At 38.8% G+C, this 26,911-nt stretch overlaps 1 protein-coding gene across 1 annotated transcript in view; it reads right to left on the reverse strand.

Moving 5' to 3' along the window:
* The window catches only part of KCNMA1 (potassium calcium-activated channel subfamily M alpha 1), a 736,200-nt gene that overhangs the window by 104,169 nt on the left and 605,120 nt on the right, over positions 1-26,911 (reverse strand). Inside the window, exon 19 of the mRNA XM_040439127.1 lies at positions 23,734-23,827. Coding sequence (XP_040295061.1) covers positions 23,734-23,827 — 94 coding nt within the window. The remainder of the gene's footprint in view (positions 1-23,733; positions 23,828-26,911) is intronic.

The raw sequence follows: 26,911 nt of genomic DNA on the forward strand, positions 1-26,911 counted from the left end.
ATAAATGGTTTATAGTATTCCACTGGTTTATTGTAGAACTTCTCAACCTTCTTCTATAGGGGCCTCACCAGCAAGCACATGGCGATGGGATTCACCATTAGATTCTGTTAAAGCTAAGTTACCTTCAATAATCTCAATTTATCTGTCATTTGCTTCCTTAGTCAAGTTTAATATTAAAATTAACCCAAATTGATCCAAATATGTTGATAAACTAGAGTTTGTCGCAGCCAGAGAAAAGCATGTCCCCTCTAAATCACTTCTGTGACATCTGCCTTCCCAGCTGCACCTCACCAATAACTAAAGGACAGCTACAGATGAGAAGCCCTGGTTTATATTGTTCTACAGTAATTAAAGATCATCTCCAATGTTCCTAACATTTTCCATTCACGTCAGCAGTTTAAATGAAGCACCAGTCAATTTGGAGTTACCCTTTAAAATGTTCTAGAGGAGCATATGCTCAGAATACAGAAACAATATTATTTATTCAGAAAAATAACAGACACAAGCCTGCAGTTTTATTATATGGTTCCTTTAAAATACTGCTGTTTTATAAGTTAGGCATTGGCCTATTTCTCTGAGCTTCAGGGTGAAGAAGCTTTATAGTTAATTGCAGTGTGTACTACACTTGTCTATTCTTACACTGGAACATGTTCATTTTCCAAGGGCGGGAATTCTAAGCTGTTTCCTTAAGTTGCTGCTGAGTGTTTCTAAGCTCCTTTCTGTCTCTCAATATCAAAGAGCTGCTATTAGGATCTGCAATGAAGTAGAAGGAATGTGAATTTAGTCACCGGTGCTGTTTGTTTGGCATGAGGATAGAAAGTCAATTATTTGCTTTTTCAGCTGACATTTTCTGATGCTCTGCCCTGCACAGTAAAAGCTTTAACAGGCTGGGCTTTTAATATTTTAGCAAATTGCCCAATCGGGTTTGGTTTTACGCAACTGATGGCCTTTAAAGATTCAACAGAGTGTCGCTTCAGAGTGGGATGTCTATTCCCCCCCCCCCCCACATCCGTCACTGAGGATACAAGCCTTTAATGCTAGACAACAGTGAGTAGCTTCTGATGACAATGCACTGAAAAATAGAAAGCAATAGCTCTCTTTTCAATGCTATAAAAGAAATGAGACAATGTAATATACTTTAACCGTCGATTATACTATAACCCTATACATTCCTAATGGCTACATAAAAGAAATAAAAAAACTAAATATATAACACTATATAACATTAAGGCAATAATACATAATATAAGGCATAGAATTACAGTTGCAAGAAAAAGTATGTGAACCCTTTGGAATGATATGGATTTCTGCACAAATTGGTCATAAAATGTGATCTGATCTTCATCTAAGTCACAAAAATAGACAATCACAGTCTGCTTAAACTAATAACACACAAAGAATTAAATGTTACCATGTTTTTATTGAACACACCATGTAAATATTCACAGTGCAGGTGGAAAAAGTATGTGAACCCCTAGACTAATGACATCTCCAAGAGCTAATTGGAGTGAGGTGTCAGCCAACTGGAGTCCAATCAATGATATAAGATTGGAGGTGTTGGTTACAGCTGCTCTGCCCTATAAAAAACACACACCAGTTCTGGGTTTGCTTTTCACAAGAACCATTGCCTGATGTGAATGATGCCTCGCACAAAAGAGCTCTCAGAAGACCTACGATTAAGAATTGTTGACTTGCATAAAGCTGGAAAGGGTTATAAAAGTATCTCCAAAAGCCTTGCTGTTCATCAGTCCACAGTAAGACAAATTTTCCATAAATGGAGAAAGTTCAGCACTGCTGCTACTCTCCCTAGGAGTGGTCGTCCTCTAAAGATGACTGCAAGAGCACAGCGCAGACTGCTCAATGAGGTGAAGAAGAATCCTAGAGTGTCAGCTAAAGACTTTCAAAAGTCTCTGGCATATGTTAGCATCCCTGTTAGCGAATCTACGATACGTAAAACACTTAACAAAAATGGATTTCATGGGAGGATACCACAGAGGAAGCTACTGCTGTCCAAAAAAAACATTGCTGCATGTTTACAGTTTGCACCAGAGCACCTGGATGTTCCACAGCAGTACTGGTAAAATATTCTGTGGACAGATGAAACCAAACTTGAGTTGTTTGGAAGAAACACACAACACTATGTGTGGAGAAAAAGAGGCACAGCACACCAACATCAAAACCTCATCCCAATTGTGAAGTATGCTGGTGGGGGCATCATGGTTTGGGGCTGCTTTGCGGTGTCAGGGCCTGGCCGGATTGCTATCGTTGAAGGAAAAATTAATTCCCAAGTTTATCAAGACATTTTGCAGGAGAACTTAAGGCCATCTGTCCCCCAGCTGAAGCTCAACAGAAGATGGATGTTGCAACATGACCCAAAGCATAGAAGTAAATCAACAACAGAATGGCTTAAACAGAAGTGAATACGCCTTCTGGAGTGGCCCAGTCAGAGTCCTGGCCTCAACCTGATTGTGATGCTGTGGCATGACCTCAAGAAAGTGATTCACACCAGACATCCCAAGAATATTGCTGAACTGAAACAGTTCTGTAAAGAGGAATGGTCAAGAATTACTCCTGACCGTTGTGCACGTCTGATCTGCAACTACAGGAAACGTTTGGTTGAAGTTATTGCTAGCAAAGGAGGTTCAACCAGTTATTAAATCCAAGGGTTAACATACTTTTTCCACCTGCACTGTGAATGTTTACATGGTGTGTTCAATAAAAACATGGTAACATTTAATTATTTGTGTGTTATTAGTTTAAGCAGACTGTGATTGTCTATTGTGATCACATTTTATAACCAATTTGTGCAGAAATCCATATCATTCCAAAGGGTTCACATACTTTTTCTTGCAACTGTATGTAATGTAATATGGCAACTCTATTAATCATTACTTATGGGTATTATTTGTATAGTGAACATTTTGCTAAGAACCACAGCTTCTCAGGACAAAAATGTTATAGCAAATGGAAAGATTTAAAGGGGTTTTCCCCTTTAAAGATTTTTTTAACTGATGACCTGTGGATAGGTATAGGATAGTATCTGATTGGTGGGGGTTTGACATTCAGAAACCATGCTGATCAGCCGTGGCCTCCTCACCAAGCACAGCACTGTATATTGTACAGCAGCTGTGCTTGGTATTTCAGCTCAGGCCCATTCACTTCAATGGGGCTAGGCTACACCTAGGCCATGTCACCAATGAACGTGACATCACATAGTCTAGACAATGCTGCAAGAAGGCCATGGCACTACTGCGAGCCCCTATACCTTCTCAAACAGCTGATTGGCAGGGATCCCAGGTGTTGTAGTGGTTCCAGGGGATAGGTCCTCAGTTTAAAAAATCTCATAAACGTAGCATGCACAACACAGTGCTTTATAGCCCAAAATAAGTGTCTCCAATTTCCATCTCAACCATTCTGACTCTAGAGCAATCTTCTTGTGCTGGTAGATTTGCATATAGTCTGATTGTAAGAAACACTGAATTATCGCAAAAATTTCTGTACCACAATAAAACTCATCTGACAGTGCTTTTACCAATCCACCGCGCAACAATGATTTTGCTACTGAGAGAAAAACATGTGATTTATACAAAAATGAGCGCGCTGATTCCAAATATAAACTCGGAATTTGCCTGACACGTCTAGATTTTAAACCCTTAAGGACCCTGGGATTTTTCATTTTTGCGTTTTCTTTTTTCTCTCCTGGCCTTCCCATATTCCTAACTTTTTTATTTTTCCATTCACATAGCCTTATGAGGGCTTATTTTTTGAGGGACAAGTATTACTTTCTATGGGCACCATTTACGGTTGCATACCATATAGTAGGAAGCGGGAAACAAATTCCAAATGGGGTAGAATTGGGGAAAAAATGCAATTCTGATAACGGTTTTTATTTTACTTTATTTTCCACTGTACACTATGCGGTAAAATTGACCTGTTATCTTCATTTTCCAGGTCAGTACGGTTACAACGATACCACACTTTTATAATTTTTCTTGCGTTTTTATACAAAAAAAAATGTAAACCTTTGAGGAAATTTTTTCTTTATAACCATATTCTGACCCCTATAACTTTTTTGTAGTTATGTGCATGGGGCTGCGTGAGGGCTAATTTTTTGTGGGACCATCTGTTTTTTTTCAGTGATACCAAATTGAAGTCTGTGCGACTTTTTGATCACTTTTTATAAAAATATTATTGGGTAGTTGAAGTGACATTTGCCGTGTGCCATTAATATTGTTATATTTTAATATCATGGGCATTTTCGGACGCGGCGATGCCCATGATGTTTATTTTTTTTATTGTTTAAGTATTTTTATTTTAAGGAAAGCGGGGTGATTTGAACCTTTTATATTTTATTATTTGCAAAAACTTTTTTTTACTTTTTTTAAAACTTTTTTTAAGTCACCTTGGGTGACAATAACTGGCAATCATTAGATTGCCTATTGTGCTTATTGATGTCTATATAGACATTGAACACTTCATTTGCACTATACCAATACAATACTTCCACCTAGTGGCCTGTATGGGTATATTAATCTATTATATCAATGCAACAGGTTCCCTGATCTCAACCAGGGAACGCTGTTACCGGAGCGAAGTGCGCGACTTCCGCTTCCGGACTGCGCAGATGCAGTGGTCAGATTTGATCACGGCATCTGAAAGGGTAAATGTATGTGATTAGCCTTATGGCTGATCGCATACAGTACAGACCAAAAGTTTGGACACGCCTTCTCATTCAAAGAGTTTTCTTTATTTTCATGACTATGAAGGCATCAAAACTATGAATTAACACATGTGGAATTATATACATAACAAACAAGTGTGAAACAACTGAAAATATGTCATATTCTAGGTTCTTCAAAGTAGCCACCTTTTGTTTTGATTACTGCTTTGCACACTCTTGGCATTCTCTTGATGAGCTTCAAGAGGTAGTCCCCTGAAATGGTCTTCCAACAGTTTTGAAGGAGTTCCCAGAGATGCTTAGCACTTGTTGGCCCTTTTACCTTCACTCTGCAGTCCAGCTCACCCCTAACCATCTTGATTGGCTTCAGGTCCGGTGACTGTGGAGGCCAGGTCATCTGGCGCAGCACCCCATCACTCTCCTTCATGGTCAAATAGCCCTTACTTTCAAAGTTTTCCCAATTTTTCGGCTGACTGACTGACCTTCATTTCTTAAAGTAATGATGGCCACTCGTTTTTCTTTACTTAGCTGGTTTTTCTTGCCATAATACAAATTCTAACAGTCTATTTAGTAGGACTATCAGCTGTGTATCCACCTGACTTCTTCTCAACGCAACTGATGGTCCCAACCCCATTTATAAGGCAAGAAATCCCACTTATTAAACCTGACAGGGCACACCTGTGAAGTGAAAACCATTTCAGGGGACTACCTCTTGAAGCTCATCAAGAGAATGCCAAGAGTGTGCAAAGCAGTAATCAAAGCCAAAGGTGGCTACTTTGAAGAACCTAGAATATGACATATTTTCAGTTGTTTCACACTTGTTTGTTATGTATATAATTACACATGTGTTAATTCATAGTTTTGATGCCTTCTGTGTGAATCTACAATTTTCATAGTCATGAAAATAAAGAAAACTCTTTGAATGAGAAGGTGTGTCCAAACTTTTGGTCTGTACTGTACATGTGCCGCGGGTCTCCCGGTAGCTATGGCGCACGCTGCACGTGTGAGCGGGCGCCATGTTTGGGGACTAGACTTCCGCCGTACATGAACGGCTGAGGTCCTTAAAGGGTTAAGTTATCCATGCAAAGCCTATTCAGTTATAATGTTAATGCATTATATTGGAGATATTCCAATGCACATGTCTAGACCTGTTTGGACGTACTCAGGCTGATGTCAGTATACACTCACCTAAAGAATTATTAGGAACACCATACTAATACGGTGTTGGACCCCCCTTTTGCCTTCAGAACTGCCTTAATTCTACGTGGCATTGATTCAACAAGGTGCTGATAGCATTCTTTAGAAATGTTGGCCCATATTGATAGAATAGCATCTTGCAGTTGATGGAGATTTGAGGGATGCACATCCAGGGCACGAAGCTCCCGTTTCACCACATCCCAAAGATGCTCTATTGGGTTGAGATCTGGTGACTGTGGGGGCCATTTTAGTACAGTGAACTCATTGTCATGTTCAAGAAACCAATTTGAAATGATTCGAGCTTTGTGACATGGTGCATTATCCTGCTGGAAGTAGCCATCAGAGGATGGATACATGTTCTCATTCTGTTTATGCCAAATTCGGACTCTACCATTTGAATGTCTCAACAGAAATCGAGACTCATCAGACCAGGCAACATTTTTCCAGTCTTCAACAGTCCAATTTTGGTGAGCTCGTGCAAATTGTAGCCTCTTTTTCCTATTTGTAGTGGAGATGAGTGGTACCCGGTGGGGTCTTCTGCTGTTGTAGCCCATCCGCCTCAAGGTTGTGCGTGTTGTGGCTTCACAAATGCTTTGCTGCATACCTCGGTTGTAACGAGTGGTTATTTCAGTCAACGTTGCTCTTCTATCAGCTTGAATCAGTCGGCCCATTCTCCTCTGACCTCTAGCATCCACAAGGCATTTTTGCCCACAGGACTGCCGCATACTGGATGTTTTTCCCTTTTCACACCATTCTTTGTAAACCCTAGAAATGGTTGTGCGTGAAAATCCCAGTAACTGAGCAGATTGTGAAATACTCAGCCCGGCCCGTCTGGCACCAACAACCATGCCACGCTCAAAATTGCTTAAATCACCTTTCTTTCCCATTCTGAAATTCAGTTGGGAGTTCAGGAGATTGTCTTGACCAGGACCACCCCCCTAAATGCATTGAAGCAACTGCCATGTGATTGGTTGACTAGATAATTGCATTAATGAGAAATAGATCAGGTGTTCCTAATAATTCTTTAGGTGAGTGTATAAGGCAAGCTGGACAGATTTTGATAAAGTTGTCTGTTATAGTGCTATCAGTTTTGAACCTTAAGATGGATAAATGCAAATGTGTTAACAATCCAGACAATTTCTGCTACATATATGGCAAATACACTACTTATGATCAGCGCAAGAATCTGACAAAGCGAGTGCGTCTTGCAGCTTAGGATGCATTTGTGCTAGTAGTGCAGAACTTCCTTGGGAACAGACGAGGTGCAAACTATGCTGAATTAGTAGACAACATGCTTACAGCATATGAAAAACTTGACATTGAAAGTGCATTTCCAATTTGGGACAAGTAAGTGACGAATATGGAGAACGGTTCCATAAAGATATTTCTACAATAGAGAACAGGTATCAAGGCCGCTGGAATCCCAACATGATGGGGGACTACTGCTGGTTTTTGCAACGGGAAAATATGACCGTTCCCAAATGCAAAAGCAGATGCCTGAAGCACTCTTAAAAGTACTGGGCCTTGCTCAAGTAAGACTTTTAAACTGAAAAACTTCTTGAAATTTTGTTATTCCATTACATTATCATACACTGTTTACTACGCAAACTTTGATGTAGATCAGGAAATTGTTGGAGTAAAACTCGTTCTGTTCAAAATTATTCAATGCTTTCCAAGTGCTTAATTCATTTATGCATAATTATGCATAGTAAAATTTTGTGATGCGTTACAACAATTCTGACTTCGGATTTGTAATACGCACACTTGATTTAGTATAGGACAAATGTTTTTTGCCCAATAGCAGACGAAAAGTTATTTTTTGTTGCTTGGTGTAATTAATTGTTTTCTGTAGGCAGTTACTTGACTACCAGTAACGTTTGCCATAAAACTAATACACCAATTTTTAGACAGTTTTTATTTTGTTATTATTGTAGCATAAATATAGAAATCGATAGGGGTAAGCGCATGGTTGTAGCTAACTACTAATGATTTACACAGTAAAGAACAAAATGTTGTGGAAATGGAAAAAAAAATATTCAAACAAAGCACATTTGGCATTGAGTTTAGTTTTTATTTGCAAATAAATATTTTATTCTTTCACCACTTGCCAAACGCTGTTTGATTGCATCCAGGCGGTTTATGATCAATCACTCCATCATAATTATCACGCTATACTTTTTAAACTGTATCCAGCCAACCGAACATGAGAAAACTAAACAGCCACTGTATACAGCACAAATAATATACATAGGAGGATTGTCTATTATTATAATTTTATCAAGAACATTCTGTATTATTACATTTCGAAACAAAGTTTCGCAGAAATATGACAGATGTCATTGCCTGTAATTAGGGCTCTCTTTAGCAACGAATGAAACAGGCACAGACTGGTTAAAACACCAACCCCATAGTGTTAACTAAATTTTGATGAAAACTGATACACTGCTTTAAACTGTAAGAGCAAAGCAAAGAGAAAGAAGTGCCAGAAGGCAGCCCAAAAAAGCCTTCCTGAAGGACAGAGCCTGCAGCTAAACCACAAATCTCACTTGGAAGGCAAAAGCACATAGGGACCTGCATAATAAAAAAAGAGATCTGTGTAATATCAAAACACATCCTGTCTCTGCCATCGGAACACCATTTCTTTTCTGGTTTGAAGAAAACATTTCAAACACACATGAAAAAAGCCTGCAGTGTACTACAAGTGCCCCTTATTCTGCTTCTTACTGTAGGCAAGACAATATAAGAGCATAGAACAAAACCTGCATGGTTCATTTGTAATATTTATCAGCCATATGAGTAAAAACAACTAAACGCGCAAACCTCAGGTCATAAAATGGGGGAGGGGGGAGATAAAGTTTTGCAACAAGATGGTAGGCAATACTTAGAGAGTTTATATCTCTGCAACAGACTTTGCATCCAGCCTATACCTAAGTAAGCACACTTTTCCTACTGAGCATATTAGAATATATTTAGGACACTACCTGTATCAGGTAATGGAGAAGAGGGATACAGTTTACTATTGTCTATAGTGGACACTATCGTGTATACATCTGCTCTGGGGTATCAAGAGGGTTGACAACCGTTCAGAAATTTCTGGACAGTCCATAAAAATAGGGAACTTTTTTTTTGTGTCTGTGGAAAAAAAATGGATGTTTCCGTGATTTTTTATTTTTTTTTGGACTAGAATAATTTGGTGGTAGGTTTCATCATTTTACAGCTCACAGTAATTGCTCGTAATGAGTTCTTATCAGTATTGTATAAGAAGTCGATTCGCTCATCCCTAGTTGTCAACCCTGGGTATCAAGCATTACTAGAGTACCCCAGATTCTGACACAACAGTGCAAATTACAGGTACCATGCACATTCCATGTCAAGGGTCCTAAACACTACTCACTCCAATTCTGCCCAGAAAACTTTATAATCCCCTGCTCATGAAATCTGAGAAGCTACGTCCAGCATAATGCAGCTAGCTGAGATCCTCCTGCAAGTGGAGCAGAGCAGGGACATTGCACATAAAGTCATTAGTAAACCACTTATATTGTACTGGAACTGTAATGTAAACTGCCTGTGGGCTGAGTTTTAGAGGAAAGAACAAACAGACAGCTTCTTGAACTGTTTCCTCCTCATAAATTAGGCACATCCTTCAGCAGTCCTTGTTCCTAATTAGAAATCTACGGCAGCTCAGAGCTGTCATAGAGTTCTATCTTCATTTACACCAGAAAATTGGCATACAAAATATCCATGTGCCTGGCCACTGGCCACACACTCTTCCCTCCCTCACCATGCCCCCATCTCGGGAAAGTGGTGAGGGCGGTATAGAAACACCATTTGTGTCTAAATTTAGGTGCAGTGGCATTTAAGGCACAAACACAAAGTTTGTGACTTTTCTATGGCAGAAACCTGATGTGGGGGAAATTCTAAATAACCTCCATAAAGTCTGAAATAAATTTAAGTAAAAGACAAGTAGATCTTCCGCCCTTAACAAAAAATATGAGTACTGCATGTTTACTGTCCATTTCTACACTCGTTATGCTATTTATCTAAGACATTGAAGCCGATGACTATTTTCTTTATGGTAAAATGGAATAGGGATTAGCCTGTTGTTTCACAAATCCAACTGCCAAGGTTAAAGGAATTGTCCCACAATTTTATATTCATTTTGTCAGCTAGACTGTGAAAAACATTTTTTGTAGTTGGAATAATAAAAAAAATTCACTTCTGACTCGATGTTGTCATTAGATGTGTGTACATAGATATACATACATATACATACACCATGAGCAAAAGGGTAACAATGTTTTGAACTTTTGAATTTGAGGCTTCATATCTCACCATCCACTACAGCTTAGAACATGAGACTACCATCGTTTTACAGACAATCTTGGCTATCTCATACATAATATGGACTTGCAAGTATGTTGCATATGATTAGTTATAAAGATTCTGGTCATGTAACTGCATTGTTACTGTTTTGCTCCTGGTGATGGAACAATCTTTTTTTTCTCCTGTATACTACAAATTAGAACCTGATCTCACATTCCCTAATAGTTCAGTGTGTTATTAGGTTGATTCCTAAGTGAAAAGTCACTGATTCAAATCCAGGAGGAGCCAAGAAGAAGATTTCCCAAGAAAAGAGAAACAGCATCATCTAGCTCATCGATACCAGTATCTCTGCCAAGAAAATTGCCAAACTGCATCATGTGAGTGCCATGACAGTTGGAAGAATATGAAATGTCAACAAGTTGTCTGGCGCGACAAACACGGCAGTGAAGGTGGCTTGTATGCCTCTTAATAGTGACATCACAGATGTCCATGCAAGCCCCGTGCAAGGCGCATTACACAAGTCTGGAATGCTGGCCTGAAAAAAGGTGAAGAAGCCTCAACTTCATTATCGTCATAAGAAACGTTGGCTCGAGTTTGCAAACAAGCGGACAGTAGAATATTGGAAATGTGTGATTTGGAGCGATGAGACGAAAGTCAATAGCCTGAGCTCTAATGGGTGCAAATGGGTCTGGAAGAAACAAGGGAAAAAGTGGCTAATGGATCGAGAAATTGAAGGAAATGTCAAATTTAGTGGAGGAAGCCTTATGATATGGGGTTGTTTCACAGCCAGAGGCATTGGATACTTGACCAGGATTGATGGTGGTCTAAATGCTGAGCTATATGTGAGTATCCTACAAGATGAGTTACTTTGTACAGTCGTGTACTATGGGTATGAAAAGGACGACAGGAGGACAAAGTCCCGAAGCATATGTTGAGATTGGCGAAGAAATGGTTCAATGACAATGTAGTAGAGGTGCTGCATTGGCCCCCCAGACCTCAACCCAATCAAACACTTTTGGGTAGAGTTGAAGATAAAGCTGTATTCGTACCCAAGTAAGTGAGTCGACCAGTATGCACCAACATTAGGAACATGTAGAAGAGACTTGGGAACAGATTTCGTTCGAGACATGCTTGATTGTGATTGAGACTGGAGTATGCTCAGAAGGATTCAGGCAGTGTTGAAAGCCAAATGTGGATTTACAAAATACTAAGAAAATTATAAATATAAAAATTTGGATTTTAGGAGCTAAACAGTAACAATGCAGTTACATGACAAGAATCTGCATAACTATAGTAGTAAGTCCAATTTATGTATGAGATGTATGCTTTCTGCATAATTAATCCAGACGGTTGGTATACGTGTCCAAAGAGAATCCAGTTCTTGAGAATTTACTTTTTACCTAGATTCTTGTCCAAATGAACTTTTACCCAGTACCCAGAGTACAAGATATTGCCAATATGTTATCACGTGCAATTATGTAATGTGCCACGTTTGATTATTAAGTATTGCAACCAGCCGGAAACACCCAGTTACTCCCATTATCGTTAAGGTATAATAATAAAGATTTTTGGGGTGGTCTTTCAGATCTCCTTAGATGCAGCACTGTGTCTGTGTCTTTGTGTCGTCCGACTTTATTTAATTACTTTGTACCTGAAAATTATTCTACTCTGACATAGTCAAGATGATTGCCTATAAAATGATAGTAGTCTCATGTTGAAAGCTGTAGTGGATTGTGAGATACGAAGCCTGAAAGTCAAAAGTTCACAAAATTGTTACCCTTTTGCTCGTGAGTGTATATAAATATACATATAGTAGTCTGTAAAAGTCTTAGGTGGGTGTGGAAAAATGCCGCAAAGCAAGAATGCTTTCAAAAATATAAGTGTTTATAGTTGATTTTTAAAAATGAACAAAATGCAATGTGAATGAAGAAAAAAGAAATCTACCACCCTCTGCCTTCAAAACAGCAACAATTCTTCTAGGTACATTTACATGCAACTTTTCATGGAACTCTGCATGGGAGGTTGTTCCAGATATCTTAGAGAACTGACCACAAATCTTCTGTGGATGTAAGCTTGCTCAGATTCTTCTGTCTTTTTGTGTAATCCCAGACAGACTCGATCAGGGCTTTGTGGGGGCCATATCATTACGTTCAGGGCCCCTTGTTCTTTCTTTTCGCTGAACATAGTTCTTGATGACAGTGGCTGTATGTTTGGGGTCGTTGTCCTACTGAATAAATGTACAGCTAATAGACGCCTCCTTAAAGGTATTGCCTGATGGCTAAGTATCTGCCTGTATTTGTAAACAATGAGAACACCATTCAACCTAACCAAATCTCCAACTTAATTTGCTGAAATGCAACCCCCAACTTGAAAGAAACGTCCACCATGCATCACTGTTGCCTGCAGACTCTCATTACTGTACTGTTCTCCAGCCCTGCAGTTGTTACAGCCAAATATTTCAAATTTTTACTCATCATTCCAAAGCAACTGCTGACGTTTCTTTTTTTTTTTTGCTCCACAGTTCCAATTTCTTCATGTACAGTTGAGTTGCTTGGCCTTGCTTCCAAGTCGAAGGTATGGCTTTTTGCAGCAATTCTTCCATAATGACCACTTCTGGCCAGACTTATCCAAACAGTAGCTGGGTGTACCTGGGTCCCAATGGTTTCAGCCACTTCTTTGAACTGCTGGACAGCTGATTTTGAAGAGATGTATACATGATGTGCTTTACATCGGTTGCACTTTTAACAAATGGAGTTGGGGATTTGGTCAAAATAAATGGTGTCCTCAAAGCTGAGAAATACAGGCAGATATTTATCCATCATGCAATATCAATAGGGAGGCATCTGATTAGCTCCAAATTTATTTTTCAGCAGGGTAATGAACCCAAACATACAGCTAATGCCATTAAGAGCCACCTTCAGCATAAAGAAGAATAAGGAGTCCTGGATGTGAGGATATGGCACCAACAGAGCCCTGATCTCAACGTCATGTGTCTGGGATTACATGAAGAGGCAAGAATGATTACAGCAAGTCTACATTTACAGAAGTTCTGTGGTTAGTATCTTTGGAACAACCTTGCTGTAAGTTTCTTCAAAAACTGTGTGCAAGAGTACATAGAAGAATGAATGCTGTTTTGAAGGTAAAGGGTGACCACACCAAACATTTATTTGATTTAGATTTTACTTTTGTTCAATGAATTAGCATTTTTTAATTGCTAATAATAAAATATTAACACTTCTATTTTTAAAGCATTCTTACTCTGCATTATTTTTCCACACCTGCCTAAAACGTTTCTACAGTACTGTATATATATATATATATATATATATATAATAGAACACGATGGCGGCACTGGACAGATGAAGCTAACGGGTGCTAGGTCCAGGGGTGTAGCTGCTTACCCCGCAGTAATGGATAGGAAAACCGGACAGCACTCCAAGTAAAAGACAAATGGTGTTTATTCACCCATGTGGTAAGGCAATGTTTCAGCTCATACAAAGAGGCTACATACAAAAGGCTTGAGAAAGGCTCTTTGTATGAGCTGAAACATTGCCTTACCACATGGGTGAATAAACACCATTTGTCTTTTACTTGAAGTGCTGTCTGGTTTTCCTATCTATCTATCTATATATATATATATATATATATATATATATATAATATATATATATATACACACACACAGTATATATATGTATATATATACAGTACAGACCAAAAGTTTGAACACACCTTCTCATTCAAAGAGTTTTCTTTATTTTCATGACTATGAAAATTGTAGAAAACTCCAGCACTGTGCGTTTGCATCAAAGAATTTTTCGTTTATTAGAAAATGCGGCGTCGTGATATGACGTTTCGGCCACTTTGGCCTTTATCAAACTATGTGAGGGTGATAATTACAATCATGTCAGATGTCCAACATATGGTGTACAAAATATGTTGGACATCTGACATGATTGTAATTATCACCCTCCCTTTGTATTGTTTTGTCATATAGTTTGATAAAGGCCAAAGTGGCCAAAACGTCACATCACGACGCCGCATTTTCTAATAAACGAAAAATTCTTTGATGCAAATGCACAGTGCTGGAGTTTTCTATTTTATTTACTACGTGGGGCGGGAACCCGACTCCAAGCAGCAACCCTCCAGAGTGCCAGGAGGTTTACATCTCTATGAAAATTGTAGATTCACACAGAAGGCATCAAAACTATGAATTAACACATGTGGAATTATATACATAACAAACAAGTGTGAAACAACTGAAAAAATGTCATATTCTAGGTTCTTCAAAGTAGCCACCTTTTGCTTTGATTACTGCTTTGCACACTCTTGGCATTCTCTTGATGAGCTTCAAGAGGTAGACCCCTGAAATGGTTTTCACTTCACAGGTGTGCCCTGTCAGGTTTAATAAGTGGGATTTCTTGCCTTATAAATGGGGTTGGGACCATCAGTTGCGTTGAGGAGAAGTCATGTGGATACACAGCTGATAGTCCTACTGAATAGACTGTTAGAATTTGTATTATGGCAAGAAAAAAGCAGTGGCCATCATTACTTTAAGAAATGAAGGTCAGTCAGTCAGCCGAAAAATTGGGAAAACTTTGAAAGTAAGGGCTATTTGACCATGAAGGAGAGTGATGGGGTGCTGCGCCAAATGACCTGGCCTCCACAGTCACCGGACCTGAACCCAATCGAGATGGTTTGGGGTTAGCTGGACCGCAAAGTGAAGGCAAAAGGTCCAACAAGTGCTAAGCATCTCTGGGAACTCCTTCAAGACTGTTGGAAGACCATTTCAGGGGACTACCTCTTGAACCTCATCAAGAGAATCCCAAGAGTGTGCAAAGCAGTAATCATAACAAAAGGTGCCTACTTTGAAGAACCTAGAATATGACATATTTTCAGTTGTTTCACACTTGTTTGTTATGTATATAATTCCATGTGTTAATTCATAGTTTTGATGCCTTCATAGTCATGAAAATAAAGAAAACTATTTGAATGAGAAGGTGTGTCCAAACTTTTGGTCTGTACTGTATTTATATATATATATATATATATATATATATATATATATACACAGTGGATATAAAAAGTCTACACACCCCTGTTAAAATGTCAGGTTTCTGTGATGTAAAAAATGAGACAAAGATAAATCATTTTAGAACTTTTCCACCTTTAATGTGACCTATAAACTGTACAATCTTTTAGGTAGAGGGCAGAAAAAATATAAAAATAAAATAATAAGGTTGCATAAGTATGCACACCCTTAAACTAATACTTTGTTGAAGCACCTTGTTATTTTATTACAGTACTCAGTCTTTTGGGGTATAAGTCTATCAGAATGGCACATTTTGCGAGGACATCTTCTGTGCACAGCCCTCCTCAGATCACCCCACAGATTTTCAATCGCATTCAGGTCTGGGCTCTGGCTGGGCTATTCCAAAACTTTAATCTTCTTCTGGTGAAGCCATTCCTTTGTTGATTTGGATGTATGCTTTGGGTCTTTATCATGCTAAAATATGAAGTTCCTGTTCATGTTCAGCTTTCTAGCAGAAGCCTGAAGGTTTTGTGCCAATATTGACTGGTATTTGGAACTGTTCATAATTCCCTCTAGCTTAACTAAGGCCCCAGTTCCAGCTGAAGAAAAACATCCCCAAAGCATAATGCTGCCACCACCATGCTTCACTGTGGGTATGGTGTTCTTTTGGTGATGTGCAGTGTTGTTTTTGCGCCAAACATATCTTTTGGAATTATGGCCAAAAAGTTCAACCTTGGTTTCATCAGACCATAACACCTTTTCCCACATGCTTTTGGAAGACTTCAGATGTGTTTTTGCAAAATATAGGCTGGCTTGGATGTTTTTCTTCGTAAGAAAAGGCTTTCATCTTGCCACTCTACCCCATAGCCCAGACATATGAAGAATACGGGAGATTGTTGTCACATGTACCACACAGCCAGTACTTGGCAAATATTCCTGCAGCTCCTTTAATGTTGCCGTAGTCCTCTTGGTAGCCTCCCAGACCAGTTTTTTTTCTCGTCTTTTAATTAATTTTGGATGGACGTGCAGTTCTTGGTAATGTCATTGTTGTGCCATATTTTCTCCACTTAATGATGACTGTCTTCACTGTGTTCCATGGTATATATAATGCCTTGGAAATTCTTTTGTACCCTTCTCCTGACTGATACCTTTTAACAATGAGATCCCTCTGATGCTTTAGAAGCTCTCTGTGGACCATGGCTTTTTCTGTGGGATGCGACTAAGAAAATTTCAGGAAAGACCAACTAGAGCAGCTGAACTTTATTTGGGGTTAATCAGAGGCACTTTAAATGATGTCAGGTGTATGCTGACTCCTATTTAACATGATTTTGAATGTGAATGCTTAATTCTGAACACAGCTACATCCCCAGTTATAAGAGGGTGTGCACACTTATGCAACCACATTATTTTAGTTTTATTTGTTTTCTTCCCTCCACCTAAAAAATTTCAGTTTGTTTTTCAATTGAGTTGTACAGTTTATAGGTCATATTAAAGGTGGTAAAAGTTCTGAAATGATTTATCTTTGTCTCATTTTTTTTACATCACAGAAACCTGACATTTTAACAGGGGTGTGTAGAATTTTTATATCCACTGTATATATATTGCAGTAGCTTAACAGTTAACTGCTAAGTTACAACATAGCAGTTAGCACACAAACATTATATTTGGGTGTGTGCTGCAAGTTTGAATTATGACTCATTGGGACATTGTCATTTCAATCTTCCCTGACAGCACAGTCTAGCACTCAGAAACAGACACGGGAGACAGTTCCCTTTCAAGGCTGTCAAATGTGACAGTTTCCGGTCTGAAATGTTGATGACTTGTGATAAGCAGTGATACACGCAGCATCATCTACTAGGACAAATTATCCCTTCAGGACCAGCTACGAGTACCATGGATTATAGGTGACCCAAAGAAAAATTCCTGAACACATTGCCTAAAAGTCATCTTCAAACAACTGGGTGATGAAGTAATTTAAGTACACATTTTATCACAAATTTCTTAAAAGCTGATCCACTATATTCTATGATGAGTACACTGTGAGGGCCATGAGATGACACTATGATTCCCAAACATGAAGATAACTACTCTAAATTTCTTAGTAACAATTATCAGTTGTTGGAAGGCCAAATGCCTAAGCTTACTTACATCATAATGCTTTTCTTCTTGTCAAAATCGAACCTATTTGTATAAATATATTGAGGATTTATCTATGAGAACAGCATTTAATGCAGGTCAAAGGAGACTGGCTCTTGGCACCTAATGCATTCATGGACGGTTGCTTTGAAGTGTCCCTGGCAATTGCATATGTTATTATGCAGAAAACAAGAATGAAAAGCGTAACATATCGACTGCAGGTAAGTTTTCCTGCAAATCATCATGCACATGGCAAGTTTATCTCTCCCTGTGCTTAACAGGGTACTCATACAGGTACATAAGGGTTACTGTACCTTCATATACTTCTTGTGGAATGCTTCTAGGAAAAATATCTCTGACATATAACGCCCCTCAATGCATCAAAGAGCAGCAAATGGAGGCTCTGAAGCACCAAAAAACATTACCTTTAATAAGGGATGCCTGGTGTAAAACAAATCTGAAAAAAATCTATTATTTCGCTAAATTGGGTAGTTATTAAAACTGATGAATTTCTGAATTTGTATGAGGGACACATTTGTATGCTGAAAATAAAATATATGGGAAGTAAAAATACCTGTCACCAGTACATACTAAATGGTAAAACACTGGGTAACAATGATATGGAAAGGGACCTTAGTGAACAGCAAACTAAACTGTAGAAACCAGTGTCAGGCAGCTGCTGCCAAGGCTTGCATCAAAAGGGGCATAGATGCCCGTGATGAGAACATAGTCCTGCCACTTTACAAATCACTAGTCAGACCACACATGGAGTACTGTGTACAGTACAGATGTCTTTTTTCAGCCTTACAAGCTATGTTACTAAGTTACTCTATAAAAGTGCAGTGCAACATTTCGACCCAAGTGACTTCAAGCTTGGAAAAGACTTGCTGGGGTCGAATTGTTGCTGTATGTTTGGTGCTTTGAATTGGATAAATTCAGACTTCAGTTATTGGAGAGTGCTGTGGTCTCTAAACTGTATGTACGGGGGTTTATGGAGCTAGGAGCTGACACTGCAGGCACACAGTATGATACCTTTATAGGCCATGGATAAGGAACTTTGTTGTGCTGCTGATTTATTTTGCGAGAAAAAAAGAAATATACATACACTACTGTTTGTTTTTGTTTTGTTTTTTTACAATGTCAACTGGCATTTTGTTACAGACAGGAGTAGTTTACATTTTTACCTCCACAAGATTACTCAATGGAACAAAACAAATATGTAATAGTAGCCCTATGCTTGCAAATTCTGAGTGGGACTTCATTCGCACAGCATTTGAGAGTGCTGCTGTCCCATAAGTGTTTATGAAAAAAAGAACAAGAAAGAAAGGAAGTATTCCCTAAGGAAATGAATATTTCATTTCTCCCTTATAATGAAAAAAAAAAAAAAGACATAGGACAGTGGATTTCCTGCATGTAACCTTAAAATAGAAAACCCTATAGAATGCAACAGCCATTTCTCACACTAATCTTTAGATCCAAAGAATTACAGCCACTTGACCCCAATATTTGTATCTTTCTGGTGGAAAATCCTCCCTGTAGTGTTGCTGTTATTCCATAAATGCCTCATCCTGCTTCCTGACCCATGCTTCTTCTGGACAAAAAAATACACTTTTCACTATGGCTCCCTGAATATATACTGCATCTAAATAGAGTTGAAATATGTGGTCCTTTCTCATAGTTAAACATAATATTAAGAAAATTATATGTTAAAATGTGAGGATATCTGGCAATCATCTGCATGCATCTTTACCTGATCTCCTACCTACTATGTGCCTTTTCTTCTATACACTTTAACTGTTTATCAGTAAAATAATTTTGAAATATTCTAGAAGTTTCTAACTGTTCAGTGTTTTCTCTTCACCCCGACTCCAGCAGCTTCTCTTTTTTTTCTAAGCCTCTTGTTAACTTTAGCTCCCTGTCCACACCCTCTACCTCTCATTTCTAAACTGTCTCCATCTATTCCTTTCTCTGTCTTCCTGCAGCTCTCCTCAGACAATCATTGAATGCCAGCTCCCACTTTGAACATCCCACCTCATCATACAAACTGACACAGTTATGCTTTTCAAAAACCCGCAGCCAATCTGTTAATCATTACTTATTTACAAGCGCCTCTGGGCCTGGAGGGGCTTGTAAGGAGCGTGCACGATACCCCAGTCAGCTTCGCTTTCTCCGCTAGTGAAATAACTTAAATAAATAAATAAGTGTGGGGAATAGAGAAAAGAAATAAATAAGGGAAAAAAAGGAAACGCTCCCCCTAAGGCAACCTAAAACCATCACTTTCCATTGCACATAAGATGCACTGGATAACACTAAAGTATTTAATATATATATGGTATAATATACCTACAGGAATGGCCTTTTGTGCAGAGCATGGCTGTCTGGTATCTGGTAATTTGATGTTTTGCTAAAGGCAAAAGCATAAGAAAAAAAATGCACCTAGTGTACTGAGCTGTCAGTGGGATTCTCTAGGGCCTGTAGGGTAAAGATGTACCCTAAAGCATCAGAATCTTGACATGGCTTTGAAGCACATGAAAACTGTGTAAATAACTCCCTGGAATTATTATCACTCAAGATCAAAGGGAGGAGAAAGATTTAACAGAGCTAGAAAAGGGGGTGAGCCTTTTCTGGCTCTGTGAGGCCAGTTAGTGTTTGCAGAGTTTCTCTGCTTCTATTATTTTAGCAACTTGAAAGCCAGCAGTACAAGGGAAAAAATCCTCTTTTTAAAAAAAACATTTCAAGCATTTTACCCATTTCTGCTTCAGGGTGACTCTGCTAGTAACCCAGTTTTTAAGCCAGACATAATTGTGATAGTTAAATCTTTTGAAAACCATTTTAGATATATGACTATACTGTATAATTATCCTGGCACAGAGAATTAGTTTGGATCTATCGTTCACATTGTTTCACTTTTTGCAGATTCTTGTGCACGTTTGCCTTAAGGCATCTACATTTACAGGTTCGGGAATGTCAAATACAAGATTCCTCAATATATAACTATTATCTAAATCACATTAGGGAAATGTATCCTTCTTGTGGCTTCTCAGCAGAAACAACAAATACTGCTCATGACTACAAAATGTTGGCACTTGGCACCTATTTCATGTCTGTGATAGGCACCTGAAATACGACTGTGGATACCATTTCAGTAGAAAAATAATATAAATATGCATTCCAGTCAACTGAATAGGCTGACTATCAAGCCTGTATTAGACAGGCAGATCAGCAAGTGAATGTCGGGAGCGAAGTATTACACTGCAAGATGATCACTAACGTGCGTTCGTACAAATGCTCATTAATGTATCGGCCAAAATATCGGCCAGTGTAATACAGCCTTTAAGGTTAACAGAACAAATAGAAGATGAAATAATCTCTTTAAATTACCTTTTGTGAAACTAATAGATGTTGATGTATTACTTTGTTTTTGTTCCTCCACACACACAAACTGACAATATTCCATGCTGCAACACATCGCTACCCATGTTATGCCAATGCTAACTTAAAAGATTGACTTTACTAACAGATTTACAGACTACAGAAATTAAATAATGAAAAGTGTAGACATGTCCTAATATTATGAGTATGGTAAAGGGGTTATCCGGGGGCTAAAAATGCTTTTTCTTTAATTCATTCAGATGAACATGTTTCTTGGTCCGCAAAATTGCGGAACGGATGCGGACGCATTAATTTCAATGGGGCCACAAAAGATGTGGACAGCACACTGTGTGCGTTTCGCATCCTTAGTTCCATTTTGCAGCCCTGCAAAAAAGATAGAGCATGTCCTATTCTTGTCCGTAATTGTCAATAAGAATAGTCATTTCTATTAGGGCTGGCCATGTGTGTTTCCACAAAATGCGGAACGCACACAGCCGGTATCCGTGTTTTGCAGATCCGCAATTTGCAGACCACAAAACACATATGGTCATGCGAATGTAGCCTAATTGTCTCATTTATTCATTATATGGTCCTGTGCGCTGTCACTATCCTCACAGCACCTTAGCCCGATGGTCACAATGTGTACTGCAGTGAGGCTGCAGTGTCATCAGAACTGAACAATGTGTGGAAGTGAGGGGGCTTTACTTGAAAGGTCCTAGTAGTGATTGGGTTACAACAACCCTGCCTGAAAAGACCATAATACAGTGAAATAAAGTAGGCAATGTCACTCTTGAGCTGTCTAATATAAAATATTGGGCTGTACACAGACCACATAGACATGATTGCAAAGGAATGGCTTTGCTTTGTATGGAAAGTCAATGCTAGTCCACTGCAGTGATAGGATTCGCTTCTGACCCTCCCTCCATTCAACGTCATCACTGGGTGTAATTGTGAACCTTTTCAAGTGAGGAGCAAACACTAAAGAGGAGGGGGTTTGGGGCTGGTGGTTGCGTGATGCTTGTTAGTGAGACTTGAAGCGGGTGAATGGGGGCAGATAAGGTAAGAATATGTATTCAAGGGACATTACAATGAATGAGACAATTAAAGAAGAATCTGTTTTAGTCCCTGGATAACCACTTTAAAGAGTGTCAACTGCAGTGGGTGCATGTTATTTCTCTAAAGGGGTCATACTGGTATGCTTAAGTGCTGGATGTAGTAAATAAAGGCATATGTCTTATCGTAAGGCGTTCACCACTGTGCTGCTCTCACTTTCTATCCTGTCGATGACTCCTAACAAAGTTCTGGATGTCCTAATTACTGCACTGTCACGTCACAGCTATGCTGTATAACTTCAGTAAGGCCTCAGACGAGCCGCTTGCATGTTATTAGTTTTTCTTTCCCTTCACCGTCTAAATCAATTAATGATGATTTGATTTCAATTGACAGCATAAAAGGGAAGGTAATTCTCAGGTTCGACTCAGATTGTACTAATTCATTCAACACAGTCCCAATGAACAGATAGTTGTACTCACAGGCAGTGCTTCAAAGACAGAGTAGCCTTAGGCTAGCATATCATGGGAGCTGGCTGATTGGTTCATGTTATCATTAGTGCCACCGCTTGTTTCCAGCTACACAGGAACAGGATGAGGGGAGAGTGCTCCCACTTTAGAGCCAACGTATTTTTCAAATGCCTTTTCAAATTGTTTTCCATGACAGAAATTGTTTTTTCAGCTCTGTCATTACCTGCTGATACGCTGACAGAATAAATACTCACGCTTTAAAAAGCCATCTAACAACCCTGCAGGTTTTTTTTCACCCATTCTCATTTTTTTTCCTTTAGCTGCAACATTTATTTCGAAACAGTAAAATAGAGACGAGGGTTTAAACACATACTGACAGATTGCCCGCTGCTTTGTGGAAGAAAAAAACTTTATCCAAGGGTAAAGACAGGCCTTTAAAAGACATTCAACTCAGCACATAGCGTTAAGGTTCTCAATGTAGCTAAACCGAGCCTAATTCTTCAGCACCATGGACAGCTGCCAGTTCTGTCTAAGCAAACACCTTCAGTACCTAGGACAGCTCCAAAGGTTTTACAAATAAAACCACCACTGTATGACCTTAAATGCCCTGGAATATTTTACATTTGTAATCACTATCCACTTTTTTGTAGATTTGCATCAAGCTCTGAAAGGAGGCTGCAGGAGCTTGACAAACAGCTTGCTCACAAATACCACAGATTTGTAGATCTATGAAATGTGAAGTCGCACGCAGGTCCTGGTGCCTGAGAGAACCGAAAGGCCCTTCTGCATGCAGTTATGTGCTTCTTTATCACTGAGATGTGTGGTGTGAGATGACCAGACTTACTAACAAAAACTTTTCTTATGTCACAAAAATGTTTTGTTCTTTTTCTTTTCAAAGCTGAACTTCTTGCAACACTCATGGAAAGATATCTTGAGCCAAAAGGAAAAATAAGACATTACACATCTTAATGAAGACACCCACATTATGAATTACATATAGTAGGTGAGCAGACCTGTTAGAGACTGGTAGGAGCTTCAAATTACACCCCTATCACACCTGAATCCCATAAAAAATGTATCTGTTATTCCGCCTCGAAATTATGACAAATTTGATAACTGGATGTTACCATTCAGGAGTGTGTCCCAGCGCAGTCTAACACTACCCAATAAGTGCTTTCACCATGTAGGGGCATATGCCATTGATAAGGGAAATGTCAAAATTCAGATGTCAATTTATTCATACTTTACTAGGAAGAATAACAGAGAAACAATACTACCGAATTTCATGGGGAATGCTGGTATTTACCTAAAAAGACTTGTCGGGAGAGGTCACAGGTCCTCTTTAATCAAATTTTTGTTGACTTTAATCTATAGTTTGCCAACTGCTAAAGCACGAGGCATATTGCAGAAAACAAATAATACTTTGGAGAAGACCTGGATCACATGTTTTACAATCACATATGTTGCACTCTTACCTCATCATGTTTGGTGAAGAATTAGGTGAGTGCCTCATCCCACCATTCCTTTGCTTTTTTTTCGGTGACAATGCTGATGGCTGCTCATCTTCAACTGCAAACACAGGCAAAGCGGTCAGGCAGGGGAGAGTGAGGAGTACTGTAGACAGAACACAACAAGAAACTAACAGGAGAAGAACAAGGGTGAAAGGAATACAGACAAAACATGTAATGAGCCAGCCACTCACAGCTTCACCACCACTAGCCTACAAAGGACGGAAGCTGTTAATTGTGAGGACACAAAGCACACTGAAAACAAAAACTGTGCTAGGGTTTGAGCGAGCTGGGGGGTGTTAAAGCCCAAACATTTACTTGCTGGGACTAAAAAAATACCATATTCAATTCATGCAAGATCCATTTTCTAAGCAGATTAGTCTATTATAGTACGAAAAGTGCTGTATCCTACTAAGTTGTTGCCAATAATAAATGCAACACCTAACTATGTACAAATGAATGACTTCTAAGCAGTCTTCTGATCGATCTTATATTCTCAGTAAGCTGTTACTTGCAGCTCCTTGTTGAATAGTCACAATCAATCTACCTTCTTCCATTTTAGATCCTGTCATCTGATATACACTTGAGCTCTTACCGTGTATATAAGAATTGTAATCATTATTAGGTGTTATATCATGCTACTCTGCAATGGTTAATGTAGAGAAACGGAAACAGTTGACACTGCCATTGTCATACACATTCCAATTATATTGATCTATAAAAATGGAATTCGAGAGAATAAATAGCTTTGTAGTAGTGTGGACATTTTAACTTTGAGGCCCATTTTATGCAGACCGATGACCAGGCAAGAGTTGTTAATCATATCTTATATTTCATTCTTTGACAGAGATGTGCTGCTGAAAATACTAAAACTGTATGTGAACAAACAACTGCACTAATATCATTCAGTCACATAATATGGTTGTCCATGTTAATGGGGTTAAATGAGCACCAGATGGACTTGCTATAGTGTAAATTGGCGCTCATTAGGAGCAGAAAATCTACTAATCTGCTCATGTAAAAGGCTTAGGGTTCTTTTACACCAGCAAAGTTTCTGGCTAATTACCTGGAATGAATGTTCCCGATAACTGACATATCAAAAGGTGTCACCAATCACCCGAAAAATGAGCAAAGTGCTTGTTTGTCAGGTGATAGCATCTTTAATGCAGCACCCAAAATTACTGCTTGTCAGCAGCACATCACCCTGTGTAAACAGAATATGGCTGCCAAAAATATGCAAAGTTATTGGGGGGACGAACGATCATAAACCTTCATTCTCTGCTGGGTTCTGAACAAGGATGTATGGGGGCATAAAGTTTGATTATATCTAAGTTGCTTAGGCCAGGTTCACATTTGTGTAGTGAACTCCAGCACTGTATCTGGTTTACATGCTGGCTACAAGCAACATTTTTGTCCAGCTGAAAGCCAGCATATATGCAAGAAAGCGGTCGCATTACCAACGGATCCCATTACAGTGAATGGGGATCCAGCGGTGCACAGTGGTATCTGGCTATGTTGGATACAGTGAACTCCGGCAGTCTGTTCCTCTGCCAGAACAGACTGCCAGAGCTCACAGCGCAGAAGTGAACCCAGCCATACTGTGTTTCCTCTACTGTAGTGTTTACAGTGACATGATATATGCCTTTCACTCCCCATTAACCAGCGTACAATGTTAACCTACATGCTAATTCTATCCTGGGAAGCCTCCAACCTAATCTTCAATTACCTCCTCCTCTACTGTATTTCTAGACATGTACTGTTAGCTGTTTGTTCTATTAATTAAACCCTCAAGGGGTCTGAAATGTATTGGATTAGCATAGACTTCATTTCAGGGCACTGCAGAACAAGCTATGGCTCTGTTAACCTGTTAATGGTCTGTTTTTGAAAGAAAATGGTTGATGTTAAAAAAGCACTGGAAACCAGCAGTAAGCAAAAATGTATCAGTAGCATATTATGTATAAAAGAAAGGTAAACTAATGTTATATTGCACATCCGGATTACTGGAAGAGCTCCACATCCTGTGAGCTGTACAACTGAACATATTATGGAAAAACTTCTTACTTTCTTGTATGATAAAAATTACTGGCTAACCTGAATCTGTGTGCACAATAGCCTGCTACACTGAAAGCAAATCACTAAAATAACATTAGTCAAATACTGCACTTTTCCAACTCTGCAAACTTGATGTTCATAATACCAGTAGTTAAAGGTAGTGTATATCCTGAGACAACCACAGTGTGTGGTGATGATCATTTCAACAGTGGTTCTCATACTGTATGTTTTCTTTAAAGTGTATCTGCCGTTCTATTTTTATTTGTGTAATGTGTAGGGGCAGCGATATTGACCATTTTTGTCATATACTTTAATTACTGAAATTGTACATTTCTATTCATTTTGAGCCTTAGCAACGCTCCTCTGTCTTCTGTTTACATAACTGTGAAGGCTTGCTCAACATTGACCGTGTTATGTAAACAGAAGGCAGGATATTGTTGTAAGGCCACTTTAGAGCTATTTTTCTAATAGAAATGTGTATTACAAAAATGGTCAGTATCACTGCCCCTATACATTACAAAAAATATATATAGAATGGTAGTTACACTTTAAAGTGGACCTGTCTGCTTTCCTGATATGTCTGTCTTAGCATATACAAAAAAAATACTAATTTTGGGACATCTTTTGCAGATCTCTGCATTGAGTTAGTTCTTTGATATTCCTTCTGGAAATGTAGATTGAAAACTGGGTGTTTAATTCCCTACTGTCAATAGGATATGTTAGTATATACTTTAAATCAGAGCTGACAGTATGAGACTGTTTAGGGACACATCCTATTGTCAAGATCAATGGCAGTGTCCATATATTTCCAGAAAGAAAAAGGTATGGAAACAGACATGTCAGGACAGCTGGGTCCCTTTTTAGCTATCACAGTTTTGCCACATAGTTATGGAAAATGATATTGTTACCCTGTCCTATAAGATAACATGATAACTGTTTTCTAAATTATTCATTTAAAAAGTATGATAAGCATGAAGCAGACCAATCAAATAGAAGAAAGGGAACAAGGCCACACATCAAATAAGGATCATGTAGTCGCCGGTCAATATCATGAAAGGCAAGCATTGAAATAAACTTAGAGAGCAAGAATCAG

Source organism: Bufo bufo, chromosome 6 (genome assembly GCF_905171765.1).
Source record: "Bufo bufo chromosome 6, aBufBuf1.1, whole genome shotgun sequence".
Taxonomy (NCBI): Eukaryota; Metazoa; Chordata; class Amphibia; order Anura; family Bufonidae; genus Bufo; species Bufo bufo.